Source organism: Oryctolagus cuniculus, chromosome 7 (genome assembly GCF_964237555.1).
Source record: "Oryctolagus cuniculus chromosome 7, mOryCun1.1, whole genome shotgun sequence".
Lineage (NCBI taxonomy): Eukaryota > Metazoa > Chordata > Mammalia > Lagomorpha > Leporidae > Oryctolagus > Oryctolagus cuniculus.
Window position 1 is genome coordinate 13335195 of NC_091438.1, and position 26728 is coordinate 13361922.

General features: G+C 46.4%; 1 protein-coding gene across 7 annotated transcripts in view; it reads right to left on the minus strand.

Annotated features, from left to right (window-relative positions):
* Positions 1–2314: 2314 nt before the first annotated feature.
* LOC108177635 (neuroblastoma breakpoint family member 6) overlaps positions 2315–26728 on the minus strand; it is a 28330-nt gene continuing 3916 nt past the window's right edge. For 2 of the 7 annotated variants that reach the window (XM_070076822.1, XM_070076821.1), the window contains 13 exons: positions 26407–26589; positions 26180–26281; positions 22231–22437; positions 20460–20559; positions 18381–18595; positions 17308–17356; positions 16262–16476; positions 15001–15055; positions 14580–14746; positions 13135–13192; positions 8852–12009; positions 6064–6395; positions 2315–5112 (listed from right to left, as the gene is read on the minus strand). In XM_070076822.1, the coding sequence (XP_069932923.1) occupies positions 11760–12009; positions 13135–13192; positions 14580–14746; positions 15001–15055; positions 16262–16476; positions 17308–17356; positions 18381–18595; positions 20460–20559; positions 22231–22405 (1284 nt within the window). In that variant the 5' untranslated portion in view covers positions 22406–22437; positions 26180–26281; positions 26407–26589 and the 3' untranslated portion in view covers positions 2315–5112; positions 6064–6395; positions 8852–11759. Of the gene's footprint in view, positions 5113–6063; positions 6396–8851; positions 12010–13134; positions 13193–14579; positions 14747–15000; positions 15056–16261; positions 16477–17307; positions 17357–18380; positions 18596–20459; positions 20560–22230; positions 22438–22534; positions 23174–24901; positions 24991–26179; positions 26282–26406; positions 26593–26728 lie in introns of those variants that run through there. The other 5 variants (XM_070076820.1, XM_070076819.1, XM_070076825.1 and 2 more) reach the window with 4 other exon arrangements.

A 26728-nucleotide genomic window follows, 5' to 3' on the forward strand; every position in this document is an offset into this window, starting at 1 on the left:
AGAACGTAGGACATTCATCACACATGGGAAGGGGTTTGGCAACAGCATGTCCTTGGTTGGACAAAACAGCCTGAGGTGGCCAACTCTGTAGGAGGCCTTCTGCAGACAAGTAGAAATACAACCCCAAAGGTGCCCACACATGTCTGTGAGCAACCCGTCCCCAGAATATCAAGTACTTGGGTTCCTGCCACCCACACAGGGAGACCTGGATTGAATTCCCTGCTCCTGATTTGGCCCCAGTCCAGCCAGGCAGTTGCACACATTCGAGGGTTGAGAAGCCCAAGTTCCCACCTGCAGTGTCAGCATCACATATGGGCACCAGTTCAAGTCCAAGCTGCTCCACTTCTTATCCAACTCCATGCTAACGTGCCTGGGAATTAAGCGGAAGTTGGACCACTTGCTTGGACCCCACACACATCTGGAAGGAGCTCCTGGCTCCTGGCTTTGGCCTGACCCTGCCCTAGCTATTGGGGATTGACCCAGCAGCTCACAATCTCTCTCCCAGTATTTCTGTATCTTTCCCTTTCAAATAAATTCTTTTGAAACACTGCCAGAAGACAAGCCCCTGAATCAGTGCTTTGCTGAGAATTCACCACCATTTACTGTCCAGTTTCATTCCTGGCAAGTTATACCTTCTAGAAAAATGTCAGAAACCAAGTTCCCTGCCTCTTACAAACAAGGTTCACCTTGTTCCTGGTCTTCAATCACATCCATGCCTCATTTCCACTGCAGACCTCACCAGAATCCCCATTCCCATCCATAGCTCAGTGTGCATCTGAAAATGCCTCCAGTGGGGACCTGATCCCCAGGGGCAAAGCTGCTTCCATCCTTGCAGGATTCATTAGACCTGCACCTCAAGTCTCAGGATGATAATCTGTGTCTGGTGAGACCCTGCGAGGACTTATGGAATATGGACAGTTGTCCATGAAGCTCTGTGTCAGATGGGGTCTGGGATCACTTGCGGGCACTGAAGTCACCGTTGCTAAAGTCCTGTACATAAATGGGTAGCATTTGCATTGGACCAAATATTCTCCCATATGTTTTCAGTTGTCCCTAGATATCTTATAATACCTAAAGACACTACGACATAAATGGTATACTGTGCGTAGAAGAATTCAAGGGGAAAAACATGGTATATGGACAGTACAGATGCATTCTTTTTCAATTTTCAAAATGACTGTGAATGGAACCTGCACTTGTGGTCCCATGGATCCCAAGGGCATCATGGGATAAGGCACTGTGTCATGTGGTCATGTAGGTAGGAAGTCCCAAGACCTGTTGGCAGATGGCTGGCCTTCCAGGAGAGACACTTGGATTCTGGCCTGGAGTCAAGTGCAGGAATGGAAACATTCAAGGCAGCCAGGAGGTTTTCCCTGAATTTGTAGGCGTTTGGGGAGTGAACCAGTAGATGGAAGGTATTTCTCTCTCTCTCTCCACTCCAGCACCACCACCTCCCTCTCCCTTTTCTCCCACTGCTCATCCTCTGCCTCTTCATTGTAATGCTGCTTTTCAATAAACTTTTTTTTTTTCTAAAGAAGGCAGGTGCTGACATCGTGGGACCCTGGGTAAAGCCATCAATATGACAGCGGCTTCCATGTCAGAGTGCCTGGTTCAAGACCCAGCTGCTTCTAAGCCATATTTCCTGTAGTAATGGGAGGCAGCAGATGGCTCAAGTTGTTGGATTCCTTACTTCAGCCTGGTTTAGCCGTGGCTGCCGTAGGCATTTGAGATGTGATTCAGATGGAACATCTCTGTGTGTGTGTTTCATTCTATGTAGCTCTCCCTCTCTCTTATGTTTGCCTTGCAGATAAATAAATCAATATCTTTAAAAATTGGTAAACTTGGTTCTGGCACTGTGGTATAGTGGGCTACACTTCCACCTACAGTGCCTGCTTCCCATGTGGACTCTGGTTCAAGACCCGACTGTTCCTCTTCTGATTTGGCTCTCTGTTATAGCTTGAGAAAAGCAATCTACTTCATATATAAATAAAGAGAGAGAGAGAGAGATACAAGGGTAAAACATCGGCACACCCAATATGAGATGTAATGTATTATAACACTGAAATTAAAAAATCCAAGTGACAGAGAAAAAAATTCAATGGTATGGGCCAACAGGATATTTGCAATAACATTCCACGTTGGGGTGAGAATGCTTTTGAACTACAGAATGCCAGGATCCAGTCTTCAGGAAGAATTCTATTAGAAATCTAGTATTAGACTTGACTATAATAACTGACACAGGCATGAATGGTTAATGCATGGTAAAATTGTTAAAGGAAGGCCATTTTCAAACGGGAGATTTATACATCTTCCAAACAGCACTCTCCAAAGTGTTTTATTTCAACTCTGAAATTTTATTATCCAAAGTGTATGATTTTTACAGAACAAAAGTAAAAGCAGGTATCAAAATCAGCAAAGAGTTTGTAAAATTTCTGCAGAGAGTTTCACCTAAGTTAGGGCTGGTGAAAGTGGTATCCAAGGAAAAACCTAGATGACTGCTGATTTGTCTCTTGGCATAAATTAGCAGGCGGTTTGTTCTGGAGGTTCTGAATAACTTGTCATCATCAGTGGTCAGTTGTTGAGAACCAATTCGAGTTGTCAAACAAAGTAAAAAAAAAATTTTACATTTTTTTTTGTTGCATTGTGGCATTTTACTGAAGCGGCATTTATTTTTTTCTCCTTAGTAATTTCTTTTTGTTTTGAAATTTTTTCATTTCTTTTTAGCATTTTCTTATTTAGAAAGATAACTAACTGAAATGGCATTGTACGTTGTTTCCTTAGTATTGCTTTTTTTGTTTTAAGTTTGAAATTTTTGCAAAGTTGTTAAATTGTAATTATTTGGCATTTTCTCCATTAAATGAAACAGTGAATAGGAATGACATTTTACACTTGTTCTGAATAATTGTTTTTCTCTTTTGTCACTTGTAAAGTATAATCATTTTTCAATTTAAAATTTTTTAGCATTTTTGTATTTACAAAAACATTGAACTGAAATGGAATTTTACTTGTATTTGCTGAGTTTAAATTTTTTTTGAAATTTTAATTTATACATATTTCTAACTTTTTCCTATTTAAAAAGTTACTAAAATGAAGTGGCATTTTAATTTTCCTATTAGTATTTTCCTATTTTTGATTTTTATTGTTTTTAAAGTTTTTAAAATTATTAATTTTAATTTTTTCAGTATTTTACTTTCAAAAACACTTAAATGACATTTTTTCTAATTTTTTATTTTTAAATTTTTTAACAGTTTTTAAATTTTTTAAAATTTTTTTTCCTTTTTAAAAAACAATGCAGTACCATTTTTCTTTTCCATTTTCATTTAAATTTTTTTTTACTTTTAAAATTTTTGATTTTTTTTGGAATTTTTCTTTTTAAAAACACTTAACTAAAACAGGGAATATGTATTGGGATCTGAATCAAAATTTTTGAGATTCCAGTTACACTGCAGGACACTGGAGACTCTTCTGGGCCTGGACAGCTATATCTTAATGACAAGTTGTAGATTTTAGGAGCCCAAGATGTGCTGACAGGATGTCTAAGGCAGCTGTTACACTGAGAGGAGGCACACTCAGGTGGAAACATGATTCCCTCACTAGGATCCCAATTTTCATGAAAGGAAAACAATTGTGTCATCACAGGTATGACAGACAGTGGAAGTAAGAATGGCAGCTGTGAGAAACAGGTCCACCACAGGGCAGCGGTGCCATTGGCTCGGTTTGTTCTTGGACCAGGAGCACCTGCTAAGCAGCAGGTGTCCAGAATCTGCCAGGACTTGGTTTTCCATGATGGGGGGGGCAGGCATATGGCCCCTCCTCATCCTGCAGCTGCCTCAGGCCGGCAGGAACACGGCCTTGCTGTTTGCTGGGGCTCTGGATGCCTTGGCCCACGTCCTGCATCAGGAGCCCCCAGTTCTCCTGCAACACTGAGTGGAGTTGGCAGGACCAGTAGCTGTAAGAGATGAGCGTCCTCGTGACGAGGTCCTGCCTGCATCTGTGCTGCCTGACTCTGGACGTGGAGAGAGGAGTGTTCAGAGAGGTGTCCGGTTCCTTGATGCAGGCTCAGTCCACCTCGCCCACCTGGGCCCTCCCAGCCACACTGCTGCATTCATCACCATGAACTTGCTGTTATCACGCCCATCGACGGCCACCTCCTGGGTTGATGACTGGACCTCCGCCAGGGCCGCTGCTCACTCCCTTTTTGCTCAGGCTCTGAGGGGTCACCCTCTCCACAGTTGTTAGGATACAGAGGAAGGAGCACATCTTTAGGATGTACAGATCAACAGACAGCTTTCACCAACTGACCGATGCCAGGGTCAGGGGACCCGATGGGCACACAAGATGTTCTCTGCCTCCTGTGGGGATGTGGGAGGGAGCACACAGCACTCCCTGCATCGGGTGCTTGGCCAAAGAGTGAGGCTGAGTGTAAAATTGAGGAAAGCATCAGAGATCCTCAGGATGCAGACCCTGAGCCAGACACCTGGCCTGCGCCTTCACACAGTCAGCGTTCCCATCATGGAAGACAGCAGAAGGGGGAGATGGTTGGGGTTCAAAAGGAGGAAAGAGACCCTTCCTGTCCTTTGGAGCCCCAAAGTCTCCTCCTCCTGCTGTCCTCTATGCGGAATGCTGGCTGTGTGAAGGAGAGGGCCAGCTGTCTGGGTCAGGGTCCACGTCCTGCAGAGTTCGATCCTCTCCTCTGCTCACATGCAGCCTTGTGTGCAGGGCGCTGTGTCTCTGACACTGCCCACACCGAGCTTGCCCCATCCAAAGGCAGTGTGTGACCAGGGTCCTATGCTGTATGCTTCCAGCTCCTCCTGACCTCAGATCTCTACAGGAGGCAGTTGGAGAGGAGCCAGGTGGTGTTCTCTCCAGAGCAGCTGTGGAGTCAGGCCTGGGTCTCCTTAGGTGTTTACTCGGATTGGAGGTGGAAGACTGTGCCAGCTCTCAGGGAAGCAGCCTAGTGGATGAAAATAGCCGAGGGCAGTTCATGGTGTTGAAATTGCGTTCTTGGTGTTCTGGTTGCTGTTGAAGTGGAGCTCCTGTGGTAGATGTTTGGAAGAGGTGGGGATGTTACAATCAGCAATACTGTTCTGTCCTTCCAACTGTACTTGGGATCTGAAAGAGGGAGAGAAGAAAAAGTAAAGGAGAGCTGGGTCAGGTCCAGGTGAGAGCTGAGCCTGCATCTGGGCCTCAGTGGGGCAGAGGCCGGGCAAACTCAATTGCAGTGGGGAGACTGGCTGAAGGGGAGCCCTGGGCTTCTGAGAGGGAAGTGGCAGCCAAATGAGCAGATTCCTGCCCTGAACTCCAGCCCAGCTCTGCAGTGCTGGGGAACCAGGGCCCTTGGCCTCTCCTAACCAGGAGTGAGTGATGTTACCCCACTTCCTCCTGATCTCTGGTGCAATAGAAATGGATTAGTTTTCTGCAGTAAGCAAAGAGAGCTGGGAGTGTAACCACAGCACAACTCATAACAATAGAACAGACACCAAGTTTCTCTCAAGATGATTCCACATCTAGTTACACCTAGGACCATTCTGCTGTGTGCCTAATAGCTCACCCACTCAACTCTGAAGGGAGCATTAACTTAAAACAGACACTCTTTAGTCACCCTAGAGTTTCCCCATTTTTTTTCAGTTCCCCTAAGAAATTTTCTTTTTGAGAATATCCTGTTTGTATACTGGTCAGAGGGGAGGACAAACATGGGAGAATGAGACCTAAGAATCTGCATTGGAAATTGGCTTAGGCATAAAATCAGATAAAATGTGATTGTTCAATGTATATTTCTCAACCCAATAGAGGACTTGCAATCAAGTGAGTGGATGGTGAACAGCATGTTTTAGGGAGAGAAGTTCAACTGTAAACATTTTAACTTGATTATGAGGGGAGGTATCCTATTTTGTGGGTCAGGTTTCTACATGACAAGGATTTCTTACTGTATCTTCTATTTCCAATTATTGATCCAAACAGAGAGGTTACAGTTCTACCCTATCCGAACAAACAGAAATGAGCTATAATCTGATCCCAGTGTAAGAAGGAACAAGTACATCTAAGACACACACACAGGATTACCTCTGTCTAGGCGTGAAGGCCCAGGAATCTGAAGGTCAGTGCCCACATGTTGGTCTGTGGTTTTCCCTTCATCTCCTGGCCAGGAAATTGGCACGTGATTTTCCTCTCTGTGGGCTGTGGTTTGCCCTTCATCTCCAGGCCAGGGAACCTGCAGGCCAGTTTGCATTTCCTGGGCTTCCGTTTTCCTTTGATAACATTTTCTTTTGGGGTACTTGGGACATCACTGGGGCTGATGCTATGACTCTCACACTTGCTGGTGATGGGATCTTTGTGAGGACCTCCCTCCAGCTGGGAATGGGTCTTCCTCTCAGGGGCAGCAACAAAACTCAGTTCTGAAATAGAACCACAGCCATCAGGATTGGTATTCATGCTCTCTCTCTGGCAGTCAGGCCTGCAGCACAGGGACTACAAGTAAGGAAAGGGGCCCTGGACAGTCATGTCCGAAGTGGGAGTTGAAATCTGCACAGTCACTAAAATGTTTTCATTCAGGTTGATTTTATACATATTCATTGATAATTTATCACTAGGCAAAAGTAATAAACATCACTCAGATGATCACAATATTCAACAAAGTGGGACTAATAAAACACACAGCTCTTAAGCTTTTAGGGCACAGAAACCACACTGGGTATCTGTTGAAGGTTTGGGGGGATGGAGCAGGATCATCCAACCTGGAGGGCATTGTAATGAGAGACAAGGACAGGGTACCACTCACAGCTGGAATGGACAACACTAGCACAAGAACACATGCATTTCATACATGCACATGCTTTGCTGAACATACACCAAGCACATCGATTCATAGGATATAGGCCTTCAGTGCCTGTCATATAGATAATAATATACATGATGTGACCATCACTTTTCTGGTCAGTTGAAGTGGGAACCTAGTTACAGGCACCTGAAGAAGGGAGAGACAAGCTAAGGTGAAACACAAAAGTCAGGAAGAAATCCCAGGTGGGCTGTAAGGCATTGCTTTGGCCTAGCACACACATCTCCCTCCTGAGACAGTGTTGTGCACTTGCCTGCTTCCTCATGACTGCCCAGCCCTGGCACTGGGTGTTTCTGAGACAAAGCCACACAACCACTGGTCTGTGGCAAAGACAAGTTCAAGGCCTCACTGGGACCCTGAGTGCAAAAAGCCCGAGGGGAGAGACCAGGAACTTTCAGGCCATGGGACACTCCTGAGCTAGAGCTCTATCTGGAGTGCCACAATGAGCTGCTGACCCTGCTCAGGGATGAAGCACACCAACATCTTCCAAGTGGCAGATGTTGTGCAGGGACTTTAGATGTTCTTGTTTGCAGACCAGAACTTTTCTACTGATATTTGAAATTCTCTCAACACAGTTTATTACAGAAGAAAAGTTTTAAGTGTGAGTACCCATACCAGCCACATCACTGGCATGTCTGCTGAAGACAAGTAGACTGAGCCTACAGACAAGGGGCAGGCCAAGGAGTGGTCTCTGATTGCAATGCACACAAGGTGGGGTGACCTGGGAGAGTGACCTTGTTGAGCCTCAGGATCCTCTCCCCAAGGTGGGGACAGAATCTCCACCAGGAGAGGGCCAGTGAGGGTTGCATGGATCAGGACAGCACAGGGTCTAGCACAGCACAGATGCCCATGAGAGTGGCCTTCATAGCTGGGTGTGAATCACTGTGACCTGGGATGACTCTGCACATCTCTGTATGTCTGTACAGAGAAAAGGCACATGGTCTCACCAAGGAAAGGTGCCTGCTGATCTATAGCATTGGGGGGACAACAGTCATTGCCAATTCTACTGCAGAACATTGAGAAACAGGGAAGGGCATCAAGATTTCATGATTTTCCTACTGAATGATTTGATGAGTGAAGGTGCCTCAAACCCTAAAGATTCCTGCTGAGAGAAAGTGTAAAACCTCATCAAAGCTCAGATTCAAGGAATTTGGACTTTTTCTCTGCCCCCCCCCCCCCATGAAGCCATACTCCAGGGCTCCTACTCAACAAGAGGCACGCTGCCTGTGATGACGTGTGGGACCCCGCAGCCTCACTCAGATACTGAATAGATTCCTGTCCTGGTACAACGTTATGGAGGCTTTGCATGAGAAAAAAATGTCGAGTTTAGACACTGGATTAAAACTACAGACCTCATATGAGCACAAATCAGTGCTGTGAAGCAGAAGATGAAAACCACACCATGGACACAGGTGTGGGACTGGACTGCTGTGGTTAGCACCACGCTGCTTCAGAGAAAACAGTCTGCCGACCAAGGATACCTAGTATCAGATAACTAAGGAAACATTGTACAGACTGCCAAAGCTTTAAGCCTGAGAAGTTTGGAGGATGCTGTTTACAATTGCAACTGTTGTTAAAATTAAGAACATCACAGTGACTTGTTAAAAAGCCTCTCCAAGAGAGATGGTGGTGGCTTGGTGTTTGCCATCCTGAGTTCCCATCCCCTCTTTCCCTGTCTTGACGTCAAAGGTGCACTTTGAAAGTGGGCCTGGTGACATCCGAGAGATTCCCCCATTTGATGACTATGAACAAACTCCACCCAAGAGCCACATCCAGACTGAGATAAGTCCCCAGGGACTGAGTGCACAGTGGTCTGTCTCACCCAACACAGGTGCACCAACCCAAGACTACAGAGGCCACCTGGGAGACCAGTGGAGTGTTCCCTTTTCACAATGGATCACTCACTGTCTACAACAAGAGCAGAGCAGACAGGCTGTTTCTCCAGTGAGGACCAGGTGCTCCTAGAATGGGGCCAGTCAGAAGCTTCCGGAACAAGTGCAGGAGTCAAACGCGTACCGTGAGAGTCTTGTGAGACATCTTGATCTTCAATCTCTGGAATCTCCCTGATGAGACTGGAGGGAGGGAAAGGTGGGTGAGAAACATAGAGGGAACAGAAAGCCCCTTTCCAAGCTGTTCCTAAGAGGAGGCTTCCAGAAGTGGCTAGGCTGAGCAAGGGGCCACCCACAACTTTGTCCCTATCTGGGGAAGACTGGCTTCTAATTCCCTAGTAGTCCATGCCACACTGTCTGCTCTGCCTCCGAGTTACCTTGAAGTGTATGTGACAACTTGCTCTTGTACCTCCACTCCATGATATTGATTTTCTGCAAACAAATTCAGAGAGATTGACCAGGTTAAGCAGGTTTTGGGTCAGATATGAGTATCCGATGGCCACTACTACCAAGGGTACAGATTGCTCTCGTGTGAGAACAGGAGACTGTGACAGAAATCCTCTAGGAGGACTAAGTTGACATCAGGAGATGGGCTTGGTGAGCCATCCTGGGCAAGGGGTCAAATCTCCCTGTTCACAGTTGGATCAGCATCTCAATAACCTCTGTCCAGAACCCTTAGAAACTGCCTGCAATGGTCCTCAGGGATTCTAAGCTCACATCCCAAGAACTTTCTAGGAGGCAAACTGCAGTTGTCAGGCTGCTCTCATTAAAGGACCCAGGTTGCTGACTGTGGAGAGGTGCTAGAACACTGGGAGAAAGCTATGCATGGAGTCTGCATGCCCTGGAATTGACACCTGTTTGATGCCACACAGAATCTTGGTTATTCTCAGAGTTGCTCATGAATAATCTCTCTCTTCTCTATGGGAACAATACAAGCAATTCAAGAGCATGTATTTCTGGATGAACTCTTCCCTAGTCAATTCATCTTCAAATGGAAACGCCATTGAGAACATGAATGACAGAGATGCCTATATGGATGCTGTGGCCTGGACAAGCATGGATGTCAAAGGGCAGAGCTGAGGTTTGGGATTGAAGAAAAAGTAAGCACGTGGCGACAGTGATCCTCCAAGGTTCCAACCAGGAGGGAGCAAACACCACCGGGGCACATGCTGCTGAGCTTGCTGTGAAATGCTCACAGCTCTGTTCCATAACAAATAAACAATATGAATTCTAACTCCTGCTTACAGCTCAATTCAGGATTTTGAGTCTACAACCACAAGTCTGTAGGTCTGGCACGTAGCAATGACTTCACTCATCCTCAGTGGGGATAGGAGTACAAGGACGGAGCAGTCACCAGGGACAGAGATGAAGGTTTACCTGCTCTCAAAAGGGATCATTCTGTACATAAACTGCCCAGCAATCTGCTCTGGCTTTCTGAGCATAAGCAGCTCCTGTATGCTTGCAGTCAGACATCCCAGGCACAACTGGAGCCTAGAAACGTTCATCCAGGGAACTCTGTTCTGTGAAACAGCAACCACTTTCGACAGAAATGCAGATGGGCATGCCTCACTGGGAGCCTGAGTGCAAAAAGTCCGAGGGGAGAGACCAGGAACTTTCAGGCCATTGGGCAATGCTGAGCTGGAGTTCTATCTGAGAACCTCAATGAGGTGCGGACCCTGCTCAGGGACGAAGCACACCGATGCCTTCCTAGTGGGAGATGTTTGCAGGAACTTTAGAAGTTCTTGTTTGCAGACCAGAACTTTTCTACTGATATTTGAGATTCTCTCAACACAATTTGTTACAGAAGAAAAGTTTTAAGTATGAATACCCATAGCAGCCACATCGCTGGCATGTCTGCTGAAAACAAGTGGACTGAGCCTACAGACAAGGGCCAGGCAAAGGAGTGGTCTCTGATTGCAACGCACACAAGGTGGGGTGACCTGGGAGAGTGACCTTGTTGAGCCTCAGGATCCTCTCCCCAAGGTGGGGACAGAATCTCCACCAGGAGAGGTCCAGTGAGGGTTGCATGGATGAGGACGGCACAGGGTGTAGCACAGTACAGATGCCCATGAGAGTGGCCTTCACAGCTGGGTGTGGATCGCTGTGTCCTGGGATGACTCTGCACATCTCTGTATGTCTCCACAGAGGAAAAGCACATGGTCTCACCAAGGAAAGGTGCCTGCTGATCTATAGCACTGGGGGGACAACTGTCATTGCCAATTCTACTCCAGAACACTGAGAAACAGGGAAGGGCATCAGGATTTCTTGCTTTTCCTACAGAATGATTTGATGAGTGAAGGTGCCTCAAACCCTAAAGATTCCTCCTGAAAGTGTAAAACCTCATCGAAGCTCAGATTCAAGGAAATTGGACTTTTTCTCTGCCCCCCAACCCCCATGAAGCAATACTCCAAGGCTCCTACTCAACAAGAGGCCCTCTGCCTGTGATGATGTGAGGGACCCCTCAGCCTCACTCAGATACTGAATAGATTCCTGTCCTGGTGCAAGGTTATGGAGGCTTTGCATGAGAATAAAATGCCAAGTTTAGACACTGGATTAAAACTACAGACCTCATATGAGCACAAATCAGTGCTGTGAAGCAGAAGATGAAAACCACACCATGGACACAGGTGCGGGACTGGACTGCTGTGGTTGGAACCAAGCTGCTTCAGAGAAAACAGTCTGCCGACCAAGGATACCTAGTATCAGATAACTAAGGAAACATTGTACAGACTGCCAAAGCTTTAAGCCTGAGAAGTTTGGAGGATGCTGTTTACAATTGCAACTGTTGCTAAAATTAAGAACATCACAGTGACTTGTTAAACAAGCCTCTCCAAGAGAGATGCTGGTGGCGCAGTGGTTGCCATCCTGCGTTCCCATCCCCTCCTTCCCTGTCTTGACGTCAAAAGCTGCACCTTGAAAGTGGGCCTGGTGACAGCCAAGGGATTCCCCCGTTTGATGACTATGAACAAACTCCACCCAAAAGCCACATCCAGACTGAGATAAGTGCCCAGGGCCTGAGTGCACAGTGGTCTGTCTCACCCAACACAGGTGCAGCAACCCAAGACTACAGAGGCCACCTGGGAGACCAATGGAGTGTTCCTGTTCACAATGGAGCACTCACTGTCTACAAGAGCAGAGCAGACAGGCTGTTTCTCCAGTGAGGACCAGGTGCTCCTAGAATGGGACCAGTCAGAAGCTTCCGGAAGAAGTGCAGGAGTCAAACACATACCGTGAGAGTCTTGTGAGACATCTTGATCTTCAATCTCTGGAATCTCCCTGATGAGACTGGAGGGAGGGAAAGGTGGGTGAGAAACATAGAGGGAACAGAAAGCCCCTTTCCAAGCTGTTCCAAAGAGGAGGCTTGCAGAAGAGGCTGGGCCGAGCAAGGGGCCACCCACAACTTTGTCCCTGTCTGGGGAAGACTGGCTACTAACGGTGTAGACAGGATGCAATGTCTTCCATTTGAGGAGGCTCCTTGCTGACCACCTGGAGTAGACGAACTGAACGTTAACACAGGCAGCTTTCATGTGAGGAAAAATGAAGTGCTCATAGGAAGCACGTGGCAAACAGAAAGCCAGGTGAAACAGAAACCCCACTGCCTTCACTGAGAATAGTAAGTATGTGTAGATATATAATATTTACACATGAATCAACTACAGCCAAATATTAAATTTTATTAAATCTATGTGTGCTTGTAGACTTCTTTATGCTTATTTGTACTGCTTGAAGTCAATGTAAAGTCAACAGGTAAACAGAACTCTCATCTTCTTGGAGAAAGAGTGTTAGGTTTGAGGTGTAAGTGAGTAGCAGAGATATTGAAAGGATATGGAGACAGAAGCAGAGAGAAACAGAGGATTTCCTCTGTGATGAGGTCGTTAGGGACTCAGCCTGGAGAAATGACTCTCAGTTGGTCCACTAGTACCCATGAGTATTTGGAAAATGAAAACTGGCTTCCACAGATTTATGTAAATTACATGCAGAGTCAATGAATTCCCCTTTTGGGATACTGGAGACTATCACGGCTTTAGCCGTCAGTCTTATTCTCAGTGCTGAGGCACTAGTTTCTGTCGGGTGATTTCACATGATGAATGGGGGGCAGAGAAGCTCATGAGAAGAGGAGACCTGTGAGCAGCACCCTGCCCTTCACTGCACGTGAGAGGCAATGATGGCAAGGAATCCCTGGAGAGGCTCCTTCATGGAGTCAGCCTGCTGCAGGTCACTACATGGAAAAGGTAGGGAGAAGTGGAAACCCAGACTGGTACCCTAATGATGGCAGACAGCAGTGCTGACGGGGTACCACTGGGTTGGCTCAATGGATGGGAGATGCACAGTGGCACTGCTCTTCTTCTCTGGACCTGGAGTCTGCCCGTGTCAGCACTAAGCTCGCTGCCCAGGGTTCCTAAGACTCACCTGGTGTGTGACAGGGCTTGTGTTTCCTCTTGCACTTCATCATTGTCATGTTTCTTTTCTGCAAATGAATTCAAATAGGCACAGTCATCCAGATTGATCCCCTCAAAGCCTGTACAATGCGCTGTCCAGCACTAGCACAGCACACCAGTATCCTCAGTGTCACTGCCGACTCCTCAGATAGGAATTGTCTAGAGGGTGGAGGTCATTTCTGAGGGAACTAGCTTGTTCATTTCTCTTGACACATGAGGTAAACCTCCCTATTCCTCCAGTCATCACACCAATAATCACTGACCTGATTCCCTACAGAAATGAAACAAATTTTCCCAAGTGTGGGTGCTGCGGCATAGCAGGTGAAGCTGCTGCCTTTAACCCCAGGATCCCATGTGAATGCCGGTTCAAGTCCTGGCTGTTCTACTTCTGGTCCAGATCCCTCTAATGTACCCGGGAATGCAGTAGAAGATGGTTCAGTACTTGGGCCCTGCACCCACATAGGAGACCTGGAGGAAACTCCTAGTTCCTCCCTGGGCCTGGTCCAGTCGATGCCATTGTGGCCATGTGGGGAGCAGACCAGAGTATGCAAGAGTTGCCCCTCTTTCTCTCTCTCTCTCCCTATTTCTCTCTCTAATTCTGCCTTTCAGAAGGTAAAATCAAATCTAAAATAATATTCTCTGGAGTCGCTTGGTTCCTAGTGTGATTCCTTTCCATGAGAGGAAGTGCAGTGCCCATGCTTCTCAAACAAGCTATCTTGGTATTTTGTGGTTTACCATATTTTGTGCATTGAGGATAAGATAAAAGGTGGAACAGGTGAATTTTCAGTTCTGGGTATCAGAGTGCATGTGTGCAGCACAAGAGAAAACTTGGCTACTCATGGAATCTCTAAGCACAGGTCTCAGACCTGCAGCCTGGGGACACACTACTAAAGGAATGGCAGAACATTCTTTACGTGTGGTAGGTGAAATGATGCCAACGTTGAAGGGACAGACAACGTGGTTGGGTTCAATGAAACAGGGGGAGTATCTTGACTGCAATGGAGATGAGCATGCTGCTGGCTCTGACAGGAAACAATGTCACATGACAGGGATGGGGAATGACTCGTGTGATCAACACTGCAGGGGGCAGAGGGGTCTGCTTCATTCAGAACAGACGGCAGAGACAAGCATGAGATGTGCTGCTTAGGTTGGTGTGCATCTGTGACATTCTTCTGGCAATGACTGAGCACTGGAATCTGAGTGACAAAGCCACACAAGGAATGGGAGGACAGCAAGGCTGGATGGGCCAACCACACCTGTGCAACAGACTGGTTGAAAAAGAACAGATGCTGGGAATGTCTCAGACCATCCCATGTCCAGGAGCCCTCTCAGTCAGGTGGGAGTGATGAGTGCAAGGATAGTGCGGGCTCCTTGGCAAGCAGAGGGGGTTGTATCACCTCACAGTGGGGGACTCACCATTTGCATCTGGAGCAGAGAGCATGTCCTGCTGCTCCAGGGAGCACCAGCTGCTCCACGTGGAATGGTCAAGCTCAGAAACGACTGGAGAAATCGAGGGAGTGAGGTAGCACTCGTCCAGTGAGTCATCTGGGTCTTCCTGCTCTTGCTCCTCTGGGAGCTCCCTGCTGAGATGGGAGGGCAGAGACACTGAAGACACGCATCACAGGTACAGAAGTGACTTTGTCATCAGACTACAGGTTAAAATATGTGAGGGATTTTCAAAGGGGGAATATAGAGGGAAACAATGCAAAAGGGAACATTATGAACAGAGCCATTTCATTATTGGCTGAATGTTCCAACTGGCTCTAGTCACCAGTTTCTCCAGCATTTCGATTCCCTAGTAGTCCATGCTACACTGTCTGCTCTGCCTCCGAGTTACCTGGAAGTGTGTGTGACAACTTGCTCTTGTATCTCCACTTCGTGATATTGATTTTCTGCAAACAAATTCAGAAAGATTGACCAGGTTAAGCAGGTTTTAGGTCAGATATGGGTATTCAATGGCCACTACTACCAAGGGGACAGATTGTTCTCATGTGAGAACAGGAGACTGTGACAGAAATCCTCCAGGAGGACTAAGTCAACATCAGGAGATGGGCTGGGTGAGCCATCCTGGGCAAGGGGTCAAATCTCCCTGTTCACAGTTGGATCAGCATCTCAATAACCTCTGCCCAGAACCCTTAGAAACTGCCTGCAATGGTCCTCAGGGATTCTAAGCTCACAGCCCAAGAACTTTCCAGGAGGCAAACTGTAGTCATCAGGCTGCTCTCATTAAAGGACCCAGGTTGCTGACTGTGGAGAGGAGGTAGAACACTGGGAGAGAGCTATGCATGGAGTCTGCATGCCCTGGAATTGAAACCTGTTTGATGCCACACAGAATCTTGGCTATTCTAAGAGCTGCTCATGAATAATCTCCCTCTTGTCTATGGGAACAATACAAGCAATTCAAGAGCTCTCTCCCCAGGCCCTTTAGGATTTATGTATCTAAAATCTAGGAGTGTTGCTATGTTACTGACTCATCCTATCAGACTGATCATGGTGAATAAGGGTAGAGGAGTTTCTATAGAAGGCTTAATGAACTCCATAACACCTCACATAAATAAATCTATGCAGTTATAGAGAAACATTGAGCACTGATTTTGTAGGGACGTTCCTGGATTCAGCTATGTTTTTTGAAATGTACAGGAAGTACAGTATAAAAGACTTTATGTCCTGGTTTTGAGATGATTGCATAGCTAAGATAAGCTGTCTTAAAGGAGATAGAGACTAGGGATGGAAGTAGGGAAACTAGGATCACAACCTGTCCTATACATGGGAAGTGTTACCAAAAGCCTGCATGGGGCTAGAACTCCAGGGATGCAGTAGTAGAACAGAATGATATCACTGCATGTGACAGCAGGCATTATTTCTAAGTTAGAGTGTCTGAAAGGCACTTCCTACACAGGGCCTCTGTATGTTCCCATAGGCTAGGGTACAGTGAGACAAACAGCCTCTGAGGGGAGGGAAGCTCCTGGACTCTCCTGATGTCTATGTTCAGTGCCACAACCTGGACCCTGATGGAAACCAACTTGTGTCTGCAGGGCCTGTGCTCAAAAGCAACCCTCCACCTGAGAGTCATTGTGTACAAAGAATGGAGAGGCTACCTGGGAGAACGGTGACAGGTTCTTCTTTCTTGTGTGAACAAGCATGTTCCCCATCTACACCTAGCACACCGTGGGTGTCCTCAGCATCAGGAGACATTTGCACAGTGCCCTCAGGCAGGCAGGAGTCACTCGGCAGGTGGTCAACAGCACCAGTGATAGATGTTTCCTGCTGTGAACTTTGTGGGGTTTCCATTTCATCCACTTCCAAGAGCTCCCTGAGAAGCCAGGTGGGATAAGGATGACAGAGATGAAACCAAGAAGGAAGAGACACTAGGGAGTTGGCTGGTTTGGATGGGGTGCATAAGGGATCGGTCACGGACAGCATAGAGGTGGTTCCCCCCACTCTGGACACCGTGTGGCTGCCTATGGGGAGAGGGCCTGGGAAGAGATCAACCTCTGCTCATCACACTCAATACACAGCAGCTAATGAGGAAGCAGCCTCCACTGTTGCTGCATGGCACAGTCACAGCACAAGCACACATTGACAGCCGCGCGGGCTGACACCCTGTGCTCAGGTTGGGTTGTTGCAGTGTCCTGCAGCCATGTGATCAAGGTCTTAGGGGCTTGGCAGATTCTAGAGATGTGCTACCTTCTGGGCCTTCTCTTAACCAAGTCACAGGACAGCAAACATGGTTTGTAGAAGTGCTTTTCTGCAGTTGAACCTGGCTGGATTCTTCCTAACTGCACCCTTTGCACATTGCCTCTTTGCTAGTTTTCTCTGATGAGAACTTCAGCTAACTCAGTAGAAAGCAGATGCGCATCTTTCTCGCTTTTCCAGAAAGCAGAGAACAGGGGTTCCTTTTGTGTGCAGGCAACACCTAAAGCTGTGAGTTCATGATGGATCCTATCAGCAACTAGGACCAGGACAACAGATAACTACTTTAACAGGGGGATTTCCTAGTTGGCAAGGAAGGACTCAACACAGTCTGCAGTTGTGTTTCTGCGTGTGTCTCAACTCCATGACTGTCTCGGCCCCTTTTCTATTCTTTAGGAGACCCTGTGCATCCTTGCCCATTTGTTGCCAGCTCCTAATCACTCACTATTACCTGTCAGCAACAGGTCCTTGTGCTGGTGTTTCCTCCTCTTCAATATTTTCTGTAAACAAATTCAGGAATGTCCAATCAGATATTATCACCCCCCCACTACAATCAAGGTGGCCTCTGTGTGCATATGAATATCTACATATGGGCAAACAGTGGACAAAAACTTCAAATGTTCTGTGTTTAAAGAAACACCTTGCCATTCTCTTGTGGTCCATCAGGTTTTGTGTCTCTGCACTTGGAGATCAGAACCATGGCAGATTCTGCCTGAAACTAGGCCAACATCCTTTGCTCCCATATCACTGGAAGCTTCTCAAGCTTCCCTGGGACTTCTGCCTGTTATTCCTCATCCTGCCACTAGTGGGAGTCCAAGGCATGGGTTCTATGTTCCCATGGGTCTCACAGAGAACCTCCATCTGTCAGGAAGAAGCAAAGAACCCGACTTCCATCCCTCCCTCACAGGCCCTCCACGTTTTCTCTGCTGTATCATTAGAGGAAATTCTCTCTGTGTTACGAGTCCCTTCTCAACAGCTTTCCTCACTGAAGTTCTACTAACTCTAGTGCCTGGTCTGGCACTCCCAGGGAGAGGAGGGCCTTTGTCCTATTGGGAAACATACAAGCAACAGCTTCCACCTTTGAAGGTTACATCTGCTCTGCCCCAGAGTTTTTGCTCCATTTAGTGAATGAGGAGAGAGAAATCCTGGATGGAGAAAGCAATCAGCTGTCTACCATTTGAAAACCACACTGAGCACAGAGCTGGAGGCTTCCATTCAACTTAGCTCAGTGACTGTGTTCAGCCTAACAGCGGCCTCACTTCACAAGGTCTTTCTGGTCTTGATATGAGGATGGACCCTGCCTCTTCCCCCAAAGGCCCACCACAATCAGGAAGGGAGGAGAGCTTTGGGATACTGCACACTTGAAAGACTTCTCTGCCCCTACCTGTTTTTCCCAAGCAGAGCTGACCTTGTCATGGCACACATGTTCAGTACCAAGAAGAGCTGAGGCAAATGCCCATGGCAGAGAGATGAATGCATCTGAACCCTGGAGGCTTCTCAGATGACAGCCTGTGCCCAGCTTACCTGCTCCAAGCAGGTCCTCAAGGCTCACTGACAGCCGGACAGCCTCAGTGAGCAGTCGTCGGAAGCCCTGCCCCGTACAGGTCTCAGGGTCATGCACGGTGAGCACGTCCTTCAGGTACTGCTGCAGGATGTGGTCTAGATTTCTCCCCCTTTGGACCTTTGGACGTAACTGGGAAAGTTCTTGGTCCTGATCTTCAAGGATGCCACGGCAATGCCTAAGGTGCAAGAGTGGAGAAAGTTCTAGATGGGAAGGGATGAGTGTTAGGTTCTCTGTGTTTCCACAGATTTTCATAACAATGCCTTATAGAGCCCTCCACCAGCATCACCACTCAGGTTTGGAGAAATACCTGTGCCAAGAACAGCAAAGGGCAACACAAGGCTTTGCTCCCACTTTTAGAGAAAGATCTTGTCACAATTCCTGAGATTCTATTAGGGTTATTTTCTATCAACAGTGCAAGGATTCTTCCTTCCTCGTCTGCCTTCATAAAGGTGCTAATTCAGTTCCTGCTTCCAGCCACAGGCATTTCCATGTAGGAAGACACACAGTGTACAGTGCAGTGACTGGGAACCATGGTGCACGCAGGGGTTACATGGCAAGAAACAAGAATAAAGGTCTGGCAGGGCCAAGCTAAGCATCAGTCTTCTATATCAGGAAGTGATGGTGACTAAGGGTAAATGAGGATTGATTGCAAGATGACCAAACAGAGGAGTCCAGCATCCCCTCTCCTCCCCTGAGAAAACCCAATGCAGCTCCATCTCGAGGTGAGTGCCCACAGAAAAGCACCTCCACACTAAGGGAACCATGAGCACATGGGAGGAAGAGAGAACAGGCATAGCACCACCTACAGAGGACCAAAGCTAACTGGTGACTGGATTCCCAGAAACACAGCCACGGGGATTTCCTGTTGCAGAAGAGAGAGTAAACAGGAGGGCCCCATGGGAGCCCATCCACGTGGACACCTTACTTACAGACTCTCCGCACTTGCAGCTCTGAATTCAGATTCCTCTGCTCCCTCCTTGTTTCATAACGTCTGAGACATGGGGCTTTGCTGTAACTCTCTGCCCTTGTTTGGCACAGGCTGGCTGTTTTTGATTTGGGCTGCCCACTAGTGAAACACATCCTCACCTGCCTGCCCTACACAGAGAGCCTTACCTGAGCAGCTCAGCAGACCTGGGCTGCTGTGGCAGGGGCTCTCCACGTGTAGCTTCTTGGTCAACGTGGACTCCATGATGTCTTTTTTTTTTATTATTATCTATTCATACCATTTTATTAGGGAAATAAACAGTAATTGAGGAGGGAAAAATGTATTTTCATTTTAATTTCTCCTGAAGGGAGAATTTTTTCAAAGTACCTATTCACTTTTACTTTCATAGTAAAATTAATTTTTACCATTTCTTTCTAAAAATTTATTCATTCATTTATTTTAAGGAATATACATTTCATAAGACAACTTTAGGAATAGAGTTATTCTTCTCCCCATACCCAGGGTACCACCCACATGCCCAGCCCAGCTCCTCTTCCCTCTCTACTTCTCAATCTTATTCTCCATTAAGATGCATTTTCAATGAACTTTGTAGACAGAAGACCAGCTCTATATTAAGTAACAATTTCAACAATTGGCACACACACCCACACAAGAATAAAAACTGTTTGAGAAATGTTTCATTGTAACTCTCTTTTAATACAACTCATTGAGGACAGAGGTCCTGCATGGGGAGTCAGTGCACAGTGACTCCTGCTGTTAATTGAACAATTAGCACTCCTCTGTATGTTGTCAGAGACCACACAAGGCTCATGACATGAGCTGACTAGGTTATGGAAGCATTTTGAAAACTCTGTCTGTATTTAGACAAGGCCATCAGCAAAGTGGAAGTTCTCTCCTCCCTTAGAGAAAAGTGCATCCTCCTTTGATGGCCACTTCTTTGTCTGGGGCCCCAGAGTGATCCTACATGGAGAACATTGTTTGCCACAGTGCCTTGGCTTTCCATGCCTGAGATGCCTCAGTTCTCCCTTCTGAGCTGCCCCACCGGAGACACCCACACACCTCCCACCTGCCTGCCCCACACAGAGACCCTTACCTGAGCAGCTCTGGGACCGTGGGCTTCTCTGCCAGCGGCTTCTCCAAGTGGAGCTTCTTGGTCAGTATGGACTCAATGATGTTTTTAAACTTCTCACAATCTGGGGAAAGACAGACACACAGAACTCAGGGAGGTGCTTTTGTAGTCAGTGCCTGCTGAAGCCCAAAAGAACTCCAGGGCCAGGCTCCAGATTGGGGGTTTCACATCTGTATTTCATCACCTCACTACATAGCATCTGAAATTTCCTATTTTTAAAAGATTTATTTATTTATTTGAAAGGCAGATTTATAGAGAGACATAGGCAGAGAGAGAGAGAAGAGAGAGATTCCATCACCTGGTTCACTCCCCAAATGGCTGCAAGGTTGGAGCTGTGCCAATCTGAAGCCAGGAGCCAAGAGCTGTTTCTAGGTTTCCCATGGGGATGCAGGGGCCTAAGCATGTTGGTTATCTTCTACTGCTTTTAGGCCATGGCAGAGAGCTGGATTGGTAGTGGACCAGCCAGAATTGAACTAGTACCCATATGGGATGCCAGCACTGCAGGCAGCAGCTTTATCTGCTAAGCCACAGTGCTGGCCCTGCTATTTCCCAATAAAATGAGAAAAAAGGACTTCAAAGATACAGAAGGTGACTTGACAATGTGATTCCACTGGTGTTTACAGAATCAGAGTTCCCAGCCCCTGAGCTCAGACTGAATCATGAGCCACTGGACTCAGCAAGTCTTGCAGCCTCTCAGGTCAAACAGGAACCTGGGGCACGAAGTCATCACCTTTTGTATGTTTGGGAGCTTGATAAGGGTGTAGGACTGTTTCCTTGCATTTGGAAAGATTCCAAGTGTTTGTTATTTCAGACTTAAGGGACCATCTTTCATGGAACTGTGTAGAGTACAATGTATAACAAAGTAAGGCCCTGAGGCAATATGGCCCAAGAAAAAGTATAGTTCCCGCTAAATTAGAAACAGTGCAATAAGGGCCTCATGGATTCTGTTGATCCTGAGCAAGGAACCATCCTTGGAGTTGTATAGGAAAGAAGGAGCGCATTTGGTTGTGACAATCTACAGAGGCAGGAATTATGATAGCACCTATGAATGGGAGAGAAATCAAAGTTACAGAGAAGGTGGGCAATGGGGAGCACCCAGGCGAGTGGCCCTGATTCCCCCCCTACACCCTGTGCTCCCACTCCCAGGTCTCAGGCAGCGTCTTCCTCTTCTGGGAGAAGAACTTGTGCTCCAGGAGCAGGACTTTCTCCCAGTGGGGAGGCTGTGTTGTGAGGGTGTTCCCATGGATACCAGAGTTCCAGTGCACAGGAGACTCTCTGTCTCTCTGGAAGCACATCCTGCTCACTCTGAACACATGTCCACTTCTGGACCTAGGACAGTGCTTTGCCAATGGGAACTCACTGGAAGCTTGAATTGAGTGAAATGCGTTAGCCCCAGAAATGAGGCCCACAGTGATGGTATAAGGCTGCAGGAGCTGACACAGACAGGATGATCATAAACATGCACTCAATATGGTGGAGCCTGACCCTGAGGACAACAGGCAGCTCTATGCCTCATCAGGACTCCATGACAGATTCAGCAGTCCTGTCACCCTACACCTCACTGCTACCTTGGAAAACTTGCGAAACCCTGTGTGTCAGCTTGGGAGTGTGGTCAGGGGGAAATTAAGTTCAGCAAAAAGAAGACAACAATCACGTAGTGAGGTAAACCATTTAGTTCCTCAGGAGAAGACACAGGACAATCATCACTGTGGTGAAATGACCCGAGAGAACTTACTGTATTTTTTCAGCTCCCTGGCCAGGGCAAAGTTTGTAGCCTCAGCTATGAGAAACTTCTCCTGGAGCTCCCAGCAGTCCTGTTGGCTCTTTGCCAGCTGGGATCGCAATTGCTGGCATTCGAGGTCGTTCAGTTCTGCCATGGGATCTGATGCAGGGCTGTGGGATCCTGCCATGCTGATGGTGTGTCACAGCAGGACAACAGGGACTGGGGAGAGGAAACCCAAACACAGGCGAGGGTCAAACAAATGACATCCAAGAGTTTCAGGTAGGCTTGAGGGGTGACAATAACCAGCTTCACTTACTGATGTGAAACACCTGATCCACAGCCCGATGACACTGGGAAGTTCTTCACTGGACAAACAAGGATAAAACTGCCAAAGCCTAGATTGAAGGCACTGCCTGTAGCTCAGTCTCTGCTAGGACTGGCTGTTGTGTGGCAGCTAATGGTCTGCCGTTGCCATCGCAGAATTAGAAGGTGGAGCGTGTCATGGAATCTTTGGAAGTCTGCCTTCCAGGGGCCTAAGCTAGGTTGAGGCACAAGACCCCCACTGGTGGGGACAACCTACCCATCTGCCAGTCTCATAGTTATAGATCCTGCCCTGACACCACAGACCGTGTCCCCAAATCACCTAAGCATGTATCGCTCGTATAGTCATGTATGTGTATGAAAATACCAAGACAGAAAATGTGTCCCAACAAGCCTTCCTTTCTCAGGGCTGTTAGGAAGTCACCCCACCTGCTGTTTAAAGAGATCTCAAGGCTTTTCTACCTGTTTGAAATGGTGAATTTTACGTTTCCTTGATAAATGTGTCATTTCATTTTTCTGAATGAAATTTTGAGAGAGCTCTTTCAGTTCTCTGAAAAGAATTGTTATACCAGATATGCAATTTCAAAATGTTTTCTCCCTGTGTTGGCCTGTCTATTCATCTTCTTATCAATGACTTTGAACAGGCAATTAGACATATTGGGACCTTTATGAATTTATTCTTTTATTACATGTAGTTTGGGTATAATAACTAAAAAATGTAATCTAATTCAAGTTGAAAGACTTTGTACTATTTTTTCTTCTAAGAGGTTGAAATTGGCACAAGCATTTGGCACAGCAGTTAAGATGTCACCTGGGGTGCCCACACCTGGATCAGAGTGTCTGGGACCGAGTCCTTGCTTTGCTCTCCCCTCCAGCTTCCTGGTAGTGCACACACGGTGAGGCAGCAGTGACGGCTCCAGTACTTGTGTCACTGCAGTCTATGTGGGAGATCCTGATGGACCCTGTCCTAGTTTCAGCCTGGCCAGGCCCAGGTTAGCTCAGGCCTCCTAGGTTCACACCAGTCAATAGGAGATCTCTTTTCTCTGTCTTTTTGCCCTTTGAATAAAACCAGGAACCAGGTGATATTTTGAGTTCACAGTGCTACTCATTCTGTGAGTCTGCGGTATGGACCACTTTTCTTATTAGACTCTTCACTCCTTTTGAATTCTATTATTGTTTCCAAACACTTTGTCCTATTTATATGATCACTTTAACACTTGATCCTATCTCTATATTCACTTTACCACTTAATCCTATCCATGTACTCTATAACACTGAAGCTGCTCTTTTTATCAGGCAGCTTAAGGGATTTTAAGGTCCTATGGCAAGTTCTTGAACTGTACCGTTAGAACTAAGAGATCTAATACTTGATCCATCACATGCTGCCTCCTAGGGTGCACATTAGCAGGAATCTGGACAGGAAACCCTTTGGTGACTCAAACCCCCCACTCAAATATAGGATGTGAGCATTGCAAAAGCCAGTTAACTGCTGAATGAAATGCCAGTCCCAAAAGATGCACATTTTAAGGTTTCCATTTGAGGGGATGATCAAAACTGGGATTTTTTTGAAATTTTAAATTCTGATGTCTAAATAGATGTAGGAGTCTCCACTGTGGCATAGTGGGTTAAGCCACCACTTGAGACACTGGTCTCCTCTATGAGTGCTGGTGGAGTCCCAGCGGCTCCACTTTCAGCTGATCCAGCTCCCTGTTGAGGTGCCAGGGAAAGCAGTGGAACATGGCTTATGTCCTTGGCCCTTGAGCTCTTGTGAGATACCCAGATGGCATTTTGGGCTCCTGGCTTTGGCCTGGCTCAGCCCTGGCTGTTGTAGGCACTTGGGGAGTGAAACAGAAGATGCAAGGTCTCTCCCTCTCAGTGTGTGTGTGTTCCTCTCTGTCTGTAACTCTGCTTTTCAAATAGAATAATACATCTTTTAAAATAATTATTAAAATATTTAAAAATTATATTGTAATGTACATATCCATAGTGTAATGATTCCTCTAGACTAGTAAATAAAATATTCATCATCTCACAGTTAACCTTTATGTGCCTGCACATGGTAAGAACCCACAAAATCTACTGTTAGAAATTTCTCAGACTTTCTCATTCTAATGGAGAATAGAATGCTCCACGAATAACTCAGATTCTCATGCTTAACTTCAGAACCCTAGATTTAGTTCTTCTCTATAACTACTACTTTGTACTCTTGGGTCAACATCTATTCTTCCCACTCCACCAACTTGAAGACCTCTCTTATATTCTCTGTTTCGACATATTCAACCATTTTCCATTTTTTCTTTCAGACTCCACACATGACAGACTTGCAGTGTTATTATTTCTATATCTGGTTTATTTCACTCACCATAATGTCCTCCAATTTCATCCAGTTTCTCACAAATGACAGGAGTTCCTTTATCTTTGAGTTGAATAGCTTTCCATCATATAAATATATATATTTAAGTATCATTATGTATCTATCATGTATAATGTAGTATTACACATAATATACATATATAAATATCTATACACAGACATGTATAAGAGTGATTCAAAAGCTTCAAGTGATTCCAAAGTGTCATGGAAAGTCTGTAGTATCCTTTTATTAAAATATACTTTCCAAGCCAAATGTAGAGTCAGCAAGATTGCTTAACCAACCTTCTGTTGATGGACATGTAGGCAGTTTGCATCTTGGCCTCTATGAATAAGGCATCGACTAGGGATTGCAGGTATATCTACTAAATGCTGATACGGTTTTTTGTTTCTTCTTTCTTTGCACATATACCCATAAGGAGGGTGAATGGGTCATTTGACAGTTCTAGTTTAACATTTCAAAAATATTTCAATAATGTTTTCTATAACGGCCATACCACTCAACATTCCCACACATAATGTAAAGGTGTTTCCTTTTTGGTACACCCTTGCCCACATTTATTCTCTCTTGTCTTTGTGACAACAGCTGACCCTATGGTTCTGAGGGGATATCCCTCTATGGTTTGGAATGGTGTTTCCCTGATGAGTACTGATAATGGGCAACTTGTCATAAACCTGGTAGCAATGCGTATTCCTTTCATGGAGTAATGTCTACTCAGGTCCTTTTCCAATTTCTCAGATGAATGATTAATTATTTTAGCTACTGAGTTCTGTACTTTCACACTATAGCACAGAGAAAGCAAAAGCATTGTGAACAATGTACATAGGTCTTGGCCCCATGTGGGGATCGTGGGGATCCTTACTTTGGGGCTGTGGAACTGCACCACTGCCATTTTAATGTTTTTTGCTGTGTGTTGCATGGCAGAATTGAGTATGGGTGGAAAAATGTACCTAGCTGAAGAGGGCAGGAAGGGTGTGCTTTCTCTCTCTCTCTCTCTTTTTTTTTGGTGGTGACACTGAAGTTACCAGGATCTGTAGTTTGCATGGAAAGCTTGTGTTCAGCATAAACCTGCTCTGATTCCATCCAGGGACCTCCCTGGCCAGGTGCACAGGTTCACTGTGGAGTCAGTTTCTCTCCTGACGTCAGTGCTCATGGAAGGCGGCTCCTTCAGGGGCTGGACAGTGGAGTAGGCCTTTCTGAGTATCCCCTGAGGTTTCTGACACAATGTGTCCTTCATCTCACCCACACTTGGTTTCACCCTAACATTACCTTATCATTCTCTGGGTCATTCTCACGTCCCAGAGAGCTGCTCGTCTTCCTTCATCTGCACCTTCAGTTCTGGGTTCTCAGGATGTGGACTCAGCTCCGGATCTGGGAGGAGACACAGGAGGGACTAGGTCAGCTCTCAGCCTCAGTTCCCAGGGCACGTGTGGTTCCCCAGGGACTCAGAGGAACCTAAGCAGCAGGACTTCAGAGAGGAACAATACACACTTTACCTTACTGATGAGGAACCTGAGCTCCATAGAGACTAAGAGGTTGTTTCAGCACCACAGCACCTGATGGAAGGAGGGCCACCCCATGAGCTTTGACCTCCAGCTTCCCTGTGCTGAGCATGCTCTTGTCTTCCAAGAATGCATTGTTGGGTTTTGTGGACTTCGGATAAAGCACTGCTATTTCTGCTGCTAAAAACAAACAAAAGTGTGAGGGTCATTCCTTGGACACAGCTTTTCCCACATTTCTATTGTCCCATTATGTATTCTCTGTCTGTTTTCAATCACTGGGTGATAGAATGGGAGCAGAGAACACACAAGTTGAATT